The sequence below is a fragment of the Musa acuminata genome, chromosome BXJ3-7 (assembly GCF_036884655.1).
Source record: "Musa acuminata AAA Group cultivar baxijiao chromosome BXJ3-7, Cavendish_Baxijiao_AAA, whole genome shotgun sequence".
Lineage (NCBI taxonomy): Eukaryota > Viridiplantae > Streptophyta > Magnoliopsida > Zingiberales > Musaceae > Musa > Musa acuminata.
Window position 1 is genome coordinate 42,272,839 of NC_088355.1, and position 9,537 is coordinate 42,282,375.

Sequence of the window (9,537 nt, forward strand, 5' to 3'; positions counted from 1 at the left end):
ACCAAGCCATCTGCTTTTATAGACCGCCTGCTCCCTCGAGCCGTCGATACTGGCGATGTGGGACTAAAGTTACGCACCGCCAAATTAGTATTGATTGCCTAAGAAATGGGAGAGTTGATCTCCTCGTTTCACATCAGGTCTATGCTAGTCTCTGAGACCAGGCTGATGACTGACGTCGTAGTACACGAACGCAAGCAAGATGATAGGTAACATTATAATATCCTTGAGTAAACATAAAACTATATAAATCATCCATAGATCGGTGGTGTGGAAAAGAGAACTAAAGAAAAAACGAAGTCATGCTTGTTACATTTATTTTTTCCTTCAGTAAACATAAAATTATACTTGTATTGTAGACTTGGTAGTATCATAGACCCCCCAACACTGACTACATATCAAGCACAAACTTCAATCACTAGTTTTCGCTCTATACTGATGATTGATTAATTGGAATGGATCCATAGGAATCAATTCCCTTGCGACAAGGCGTTTACATCCATGAAATGACAAAAGAATCCCTCTTTTGATAAATACCCAAACTGGACCTTAGAAGATCCATGTTGTATGATCTCCTGCAGCATAGCCATCCAGCCAAGTCTGATGAACATTCACCAAAGCAAATCCTTTTGGAGTCTCAGGCTGCAAAACTATGTTGATCAGTTGCCCTCGGCACATCAGATGCAAGACCAAGTTTTACGAGAAAGAGAATTGTCGCAGTCTGTTACCTTAGAGTTCAGCAAAACCGTTGTCAGGCAACAATGCCGCCCTTCGTCTGCAATACCACTCAACATCAGGACCAGTATTGGTTAAAGGAGTATCTAAAGAATAAATGAGAGGATTAACTCCAAGAGCAGTCATAATGCCTTGTGGATTTTGTATGTCACTTATCCTGTGACATTGGGTCCAGAACCAGAATAATTGGTGTTAAGGGGAAAATCTAGAGAAAATGAGTACTAATGAACACTTCCTCCCCATCATGTATCTTTGCTACATGTCTGGAAGTATCTCATACCAAGTTTTACACATATATTCTTCCTAGTCCAAATCGGCAGCTTAAACACCCATTCTTGAATAACCTGGAGCAACTTATTAGAACAAAATATTTTGGGTTGTTGAACAATGATCTAGATGTTTAGCCTTGACAAATGTGAGGGATCAAGTTTCGTTAAATAACCTAATATCTAAATGTACTCTGCAATGTTCATACTAGGACTTGATGAATGATTGCTTACTAGTGGGAGAAGAGAAAAAGAAAAAAAAAAAGCAATATATAAGATGTTGCCAAGGTTGGAGAATGTTTTTTCTACTCTAGCAGCATCAACAAATCACCACTTTCCATTTAGAAAATTATCATCCGGAATATAAAGACCACTAAGTATCACAGATAAGTATCCCTGTGTCTGTAGAAGATGACTCCTCACTATGGTCATCATGAGCAATTTGTGCTGGAACCACTAGGCCAAATGTCACTTATATTTTTATAAGCAACAAAAACATATATTTTTGTTTTCTTGTGCAAGATCATATAATTGCCATAACTTAAATCAAAGAAGAACATGCACTGAAGTGGAGTATAAAAAAGAAAAAACTCAACCCAACTGAAACAAAAAATTATTATTAAGATGAGAGAAATAACAGACCTACTGAATCTAACAAGGCTTATGGTTCACAAGAGTTACTAAAATCAACTTACGGATAGTCTAAAAAAAAACACCAAATTGAACAAAATCCGAAAAGCTACAGAAATACAATAATACATGAGAGCAATAGGAAAGATTATATTATTAATGCCATGTTCAGATTGTAAAGTTTACGAATAAATCATATAGAGGTTGAGAAACAAAATATTTACTAAAATCAGAAAATAAAAGTCACAGTGAATCTAAAATTTGGCATGATTCAAATGATATTTTGGTTCAAAAAAGCAAAACTATCTCATGACATAATCTGGAATTGATCTAGTGGAGCATTTAGCTCAAGCTTCAGATTCGGGCATTTAGGAAACCTTAACATCAAAGAAGCATTAAAGATTAGACTATGACATGTCAGACAGGAAGTAAATGCTATAAAAGGTTTATGACTTCACGTACTCTGATTTTACATCATACAAAAGGAATGCTTATATTTGCATGATACAGGTTGGAAAAAACAAATTATAAAATGAGCAGTCCAGTATTCTCAAACAATGTCAAACATTAAATTATTTACATGGACTGTGGAAGACGATGTTTAAACAATTATATATATTATAATTCACTGCAAAATCCTCTATAGGATCTGAATAGTACAAGCAAATAGAGAAAAGTATAAAACTTTGATCCTATCTCTATCACCCCGAGAAAGAATACAGATACTAGGAAAATAACAAATAGTTAAAAAAAAAAGGTAAAAGAAGACTTCAGAAACTATTATCTGATTAAAGAAATCATGCTAGTCAAACCTCTTGTTCTTTCTTTATTAATTGATCCAATGAGATGACACTTAAAAGCTCCAGCCTTCATGCTTACATATATAGACTCTAGTTCACTCAGATATGTCTTCAGGGAGTCTTGTGTTTCTTTTATGGTTGTTGCCATTATAAAATATTCTATACAAAGCATGTGACGTGACTTAAAAACTAATATATTATAAGAACTTGGCAATGGATGAAAACTAAAGGTAGAAGATCTTACCAGACAATTCCCACTTATCAAATTTGACAAGCCAGGAATCTGAACTGATCTGAGAAGAAGAAACTCTATCCACCCACACTCTGAACTGCTTTCCACGTTTATCACCATAACATGGCACAAGTGTGTCTATGCACTCTAGAATTGAATGCTCAACTCCAGAGGGATGAACAAGTATTCCGCTTGGATGCTGTGATCATAAGTTGGGAAGACAAAAGTTGGCAACTAGTGACAACATCAATTAAAAGTATATTCTTTATATTTAACGATGTTTGAAAAGCATTAAGAAACATTCCAATTAATTTCTATTTTTATGAACAGAAATAAAAGCCATCTAAAATTGTAAATAGCAAACTAGTCCCTAACGTACAGTGATACTTATCATATTGTGTATGGTCAAATCAGAGTTTTCAACTTCAGCTCGACGCCATCTCTCATACAGCAAGTAAAACATGACAATTTCATGTCCAGGGTTGAAACTCTTGATCTTGAAACCAGAGTTTACGACATCCCTGGGGGATATATTAGGGCCTATCCCAAAATGCCCTATAGCCTGAATAATACCAGCAGCACACCTTTCAGTCGCATGAATGATCTTAGGGTTATCTTTAGAATTCTGTGCATACCACTTCAGTAGTTCCTCATGGGCATTGCTTACCTGAAAAGAGCCAGGCAGCAAATGATATAAACCTTTGCAGAAAAGTATTTATTACCATCATCAAAAAAAGAGAGCAGACAGAAATCTCAGGCTACATACCACCACACCATAAACGTCTGGGACACTGAACAACTCGGTATCATTTCCAGAGTCACCACAAACAAGAGTATTGGTTGGTAGCTTTCCATCTGCCTTAAACTTCTTGTGCAAATATGCAAGTGCTTCTCCTTTTCCAGCACCCAGGGGCAATATATCAAGACATATGCCACCGCTATAAATAATTTTCACATCTAACTGACCACAAACAGGAGAACCAACAGAAATTTACAAATTAGTCAATTCGTCAAATGATTTATGTCAAATATCTCCTAGGCAAGAAGAGTATTATATAATTATTCAGCCTCAAGTGTTCTCACCCCACGATTTACCAAGAGTTCAGAAAGGGATTTCATCACTTCCTCTGCATAACCCTTCTGTATGAAAAAGCTAACCTTATGTGGTCTCTGCTCTGTTGATGACTGCATCCATATCAAGGAAACATTTGAGCTCATACACAAATCTTACACGAAAGCTTTTTCCCAAATTTTATAATGGTTACTTGCTAAAAAGTTATAAGGAAGGACCAAAGAGCTGATGAACATCAGATTACTTGAAATGATAGTTGAGGAAACTTAGCTGTTTCCTCGAGGACAACATCTCTATCCCACTTATGATTCAAATACTGCTCCCAACCATCATCGGGTACCATGGACTCACCATAGGTTATCTCTGTACCCACAGACATAATTGTTATATCTGGAGTCAATAAAGGTTTTTCTTTTCTGAGCTGCTTGTACATCATAGGTGATCTCCCAGTTGAGAAAACCACCAATGAATTGTGACGATAGTCTGATTCCCATAATGCATTGAATCTAAGCAGCGAAAGATTCTCCTGGTCATCATGATCAACCTGCAGTGTATGACAACTGACATCACAACATATAAAAACAATAAAGCAGAGGAACTCCTACCTAGAGAAAACTGAAGGAACCTCACCATTGTATAATCAAGATCAGAGACAATCATGAGATGGGCGTGGCCATCAAGACGATCCATTTGACCTGAAGTAAAAGGATATGCTAATTCAAATGGAACGGCTAGGCATCTAGCTGTGAAATGTTAATTATAATTTATGTAGTCTTGCTTTAATAAAATAAAATATGTGCAAGAAGAGAAAAGGCCAAATTCATAAGGTGTTAGTAGCTGAACAATGAAGCATTCTAAATTGTGGTTAACATCTTGAAGGTTTTTATGCCATACAAAAGCTAGAAACAAACAGTAAATTAGCATTCATGGAATGTCGAATGAATAGAATCCATCTGCAGAACAAAAAAAAAATGTAAACATGCATGAAAATCCTATTTTCACTGGAAAATCCATTTCAAGCTAGATAAAAGCCGTAAAAATGGCATAGATACTCATTTAGTCTATCATCCAGTAGAACTTGATAGCCACATATACAAAATATTAACCAGGTACCTATTCAATTTCCATCCTCGTGGAAATGAACAAAAGGGATCAAAATACAACTGCAAGCAGAATTCGCAACCACAGAAGTATATCTAATCCCTCAAGCAGCAAAAAATGCAAGGCAATTTCGTTAAGCAGAACACCCCCCCATTAAACAAAACTCATTGGCAAATAGGTGGCAAACATCGAAACAGCATGCCTTTAGTTCAAACATCGAAATCAAGAGCTATATGTCAAATTTTCCCATCATGCCTCATGTCACGATGTCTCCTTTAAACTTGCCAGACCGAAAAGAATATCAATCGGATCAAAAAATGGCATTCTCAACACCCAACCAAAAAATAAAAAAATCTAAGAATAATTCAAAAGGAACACAAGCAAAGGGAACAAAAGAAGGTTAATACATAAAAAGGTAAACAAAGGGAAAAGACTAGATCGAAAAAGGGGAGCCAGCAGATTGTAAGGAAGAGGGCATTGGGAACGGTTACCAGCAGAAAGCAGCAATCTGTCGTATCAATTGCCTTATTCCGTGAGAGGAAGACGAAGGGAAATCGTGAAGAGAAATTTTGGGGATATCGTACTGGAGAACGAAGGGGAAAGGAAAGAAGCGACGGGAATTAAATCCCCTGCGGCAATATGAAGCTATGGAGCGACCAACAATGAGAGAGAGAGAGAGAGCAGAGAGCACAGAAGTTATTCGTTATAGCATATTCTTTTATACCAAAAATAATTTGACATTTATACCCCTTCTACATTCTTTATATATATATATATATATATATATATATATATATATATATATATATATATGAAGATTCTTCATATATTTGCTTCGTATATCCAATAATTAAGTCAAATGTGGGTCAATATATACAGTAAAACCGATGCAACGTTGCTGATATTGGAGGTGAATTTGGCTTCATTACTTCAAACTAAATCTTTGCTGTAAATATATAGTAGAAATGTTGCTTCAAGCATCAGCCAGCAATGCTGAGGTCTTCTCTGGAGCTCAAATTCTACATGTCGACGGCCCTGCCGGAGATGATGACCACCGCAGACCGTCTTTGATTGTGCTGGGGCCCGGTTCAGGAATGGTTCCCCAAACGACGACGATGGCGTGAGAGAAGCCATTGCTTTTCAGAAGATGACATCGGTTGCTGGGTCAACTGTGGATCTGATGGCATCCAGGATTGTGGTACCTGTAGAGAGGAAGATTAGCTTTTAGTTGTGCTTCAGATCATATGCTAGGATTCACTAAACTCTCTTCTCTAGTATGAACTCTTTGCTCACAGTGTTGTTGAATGTATGTACTAGTGGCTATTAAATCTGTAGCTCGCTGTTTGAGCTGCAGGCACTTGAAACACAACTTGTAGGTAAAGAATGATGTAAGAACATGATCATAAAACCTGCACAACTGATGTTGAGGGGGCAGTCAAATATGAGGTACCATAATGAAGATTTTAACACAATAGACAACAATCAAGTGCATAAAGAAACTTTTATAAGGATCTTAGCTAGCAAAGATTGCAGAACTTGCTGTTTCCAGAGGATGAATCAGGAAGATGAAGGAGTACAAGAATCCTAATTAATGTCCAAGAAGCAATATCTATCTATGGCATCCATGAAATGAGAGGAGAAAGAGGTGTTTAGACACACCACCAGTGATATTTCCACTACCACCTTGCCACTCGATTGTCCACCCACCACATCGCTAACCCCGGTTATCAGCATGACTTCCGGCAACTAGGATCTTCTTGGCCTTCTTAGGTAGGGGCAGCAGTGGCTTATCACTAGACTTTCCATTTTCAGCAGCACAAGTGATTTCCACACAGGCTCCTCCCTTGCCAATTCTCTGTGCAACTGCATGCAGTCAAAGTTGTGAGGAGAAACTACATGTACGCCTCGTCTCCTACCTTTGCCCCACTCTCAGATTCAAAATGAAGCATAGATACAAGAGAAGAAGGAAATGAATGGACTACAACGCCATTGATTAGAAAAACTTAGATTTAGTTACACCAATCTCCTTTGTTAAGTTCCAAATCTTATTAGTCATCATAATCCAAATAATATTAATATCATCCGCATCTAAATTCATAGTCATCTCTCTTTTCATCACATTCGTAAAAGTATTTACATTATTATCTTTAAAATTTCATCATCTAGTCTAAGTAAATTTTTTTACTATCTTTTTTTTTATTTTTTACAATAAATATCTAATACCATCAACTTATGTTGACTCATGCCAAGTATAACTTTACAATTCTTACAAATAATTTTATTTATCTTTATAGTGAGAAAAAAACTCTATTTGACTATAGTTACGATTAATTTATAAGTAATCAAATATTAATCTTTTTGTAAATGAGTATTTATAATTATAAGACCATATGAAGTTGCAATACAATAGCAACTTGTGTCTAGCAGCTCTGATATATTGTAATACAATAAGAACAAATATAATAGAGAAACTAAGATGAAAGATTCAGTAAAAAAGACACAATTACGAACTAGCCAAAAAAAGTGACCCTTTAAGGGCTTCTTCTGTTGGCTAAAAATGCACAAATCCCAAATTATTTTCTTGACAATGTGACAAGGGCATATCGCAACTACTAACAATCCTCAAAAAGAGCTAAAGTCTAAAGCTTGTTCATTCTAGTGTTCTGAGTTCAAATATATCACGACATTTGGCTTTCAGTTCCATAAGAAACCTTTGGGGAGAAAGAAGATAGTTCAAAATAGAAGTATATAATCAGCAGAAACTATCTTGTAGACCTTTGCATACTGTTTATACAAAATTAAATCAGCTTAGAAATTCACAGTATCCAATTCGAAAATCTGTTCTTAGTAACATTTTATGGTGAAATGCATCAAACAACTTTTGTGGATCACATAAAAATTCAAGCTTTTCTGAGAATAGGACAACTTCAATAACCAAAGAGCATTAGGGAGTGCCAGAAAATCCATGAAAACCCAAATATTACCATAAGAAATATTAAAATACAGAGAACCTCAAGAGATGCACGAAAAGAAGCATGGATCGTGTGTGAAGAAAGGGAGGATCATATGCGAAGTGCAATCCTTTTTGAAATAGTAATAATAATGTTCTACTAACCCATCTAGTCAAGTAGAAGAAGAAGAAGAAGAAGAAACCGAGGCAAAAGTTTAAAAAAAAACTATATTTAATTTTTCAAAAAGAAAAATAGCTTGAATACTTGAGACTTTGGATGATCTACACATCTACTACCATTTATATTTATAGATGTAGCATAATAGCTTAAAACAAGAAAATTTTATTAGATCTCTCATTTTAATCAATTAAAACTCTATATAATCAACTTATCTAAAAGATAAAAATCTTAAATCGACTAAAATTCTATCTAATCAATTTATCTAAAAGATAAAAATCTTAAAAGCTTCCTAGATATAATTTTAAAGTTTTAACTGATCCAACTTTAAACGCAAGAAAGATGCAATCTTTTTATCAAAAATATACAAAAGGTGTGAAATCATCACTTCTCAAGACCACAAGGAGGAAGAGAGAACTAACTCACAGAGGAGGAAAACCCCTTTGAGACTTCTTCGCGGGTGCAAGTTTGCAAACACGAGCAGCACTCGATGCTCTATAGACAGCTGAATGGAACCATTACATCGAGGAAAAGCGAGATCGTTGGGGTTGAAATTGGTAACGAACCGTTGATTGGCGTTGTCGATGCACAGGGATCGTTTAATCTTAGTGCATTAGATTTGGGAGGTGGTGATGATGGTGGAGGAAACGGAGACTGCGGTGCGCCGCTGCCCCGCGTGACGGACAGCCGCGCGGGAGGTTTCGATGTTTCCTGATTCCAGAACTGGCCTTAATATAGCTACGGTGTCCATCATTCCCGACCGTTAGATCATGATCAGCACGAACTGCTGTGGTATGCATCATTTCCAACCGTTAGATCGTGGTAATGTGCTCTTGTTATAACCATTTAGGGTATAATAGTATTCTTTTAGATATTTTCCTTCATTACATTTATAATCAAAACAGCTAATTTCATATTTTAAACGGTCAAAAAAAGATTATAAATAATAATTTATTTTCACAAATAAAATAAATAATTATAATCTGAGTTGAGAAATATGATATTCATTCCTCCACTTAGTGAGATGATAGGCCAATGCACCTCCCTAAGTACTTTCTTGGTCATCCATCTATCTAGTCCAAGTATGAGCTTGAGATACCTAAAGATCCATTATTATGTCTCTTCTATTCTATCTATATTTACTACTTTCATTATATCAAACAAAAGATAAGATAGTGTACCCTTGAGATTCTCTAATATAGCTACGGTGTACATTTTTCCCAACCTTGTAACACTCTTTGTAATTTTAAAAATATTGTATCTTTTTTTTAATTAAGATACATAATTTTTAAAATTTAATTATAAATAATATTATGAATTATGATATTTATTTTTAAAAAATAATAAAAATTGGTATATATTATGAAGGATAATTTTATTAAATAAATCTAACTTCTTGGGTTTTTTTTCGAAAGGTATCTCTATTTTTATGTTTCCGAGATAATATTTCTATTTCTTAAAATTTCATAAATGTTTTTACCGTCATTTATCCCTTGTCACCTCCGCTCCATTGCCTCCACCCTCAATCGCTTTATAATTCCTCCCTCTCTATTGGATATCGACATCAATGGTTTTC

General features: G+C 35.5%; 1 protein-coding gene across 2 annotated transcripts; it reads right to left on the reverse strand.

The window, feature by feature from the left end:
- Nucleotides 1-281: 281 nt before the first annotated feature.
- Nucleotides 282-5,511, reverse strand: LOC135642322 (sucrose-phosphatase 1-like). Of its 2 annotated transcripts, none has more exons than XM_065158373.1 (9): nt 5,325-5,511; nt 4,363-4,427; nt 3,977-4,276; nt 3,744-3,845; nt 3,427-3,621; nt 3,040-3,327; nt 2,673-2,859; nt 726-772; nt 282-639 (listed from the first exon to the last, which is right to left on the reverse strand). In XM_065158373.1, exons 2-9 carry the CDS (start codon nt 4,420-4,422, stop codon nt 547-549), a joined length of 1,272 nt encoding a protein of 423 aa, XP_065014445.1. In that variant the 5' UTR covers nt 4,423-4,427; nt 5,325-5,511; the 3' UTR covers nt 282-546. The 2 variants fall into 2 exon arrangements, with proteins under 2 accessions (XP_065014445.1, XP_065014446.1); XM_065158374.1 differs by having other exon boundaries at nt 282-647.
- Nucleotides 5,512-9,537: the final 4,026 nt, after the last annotated feature.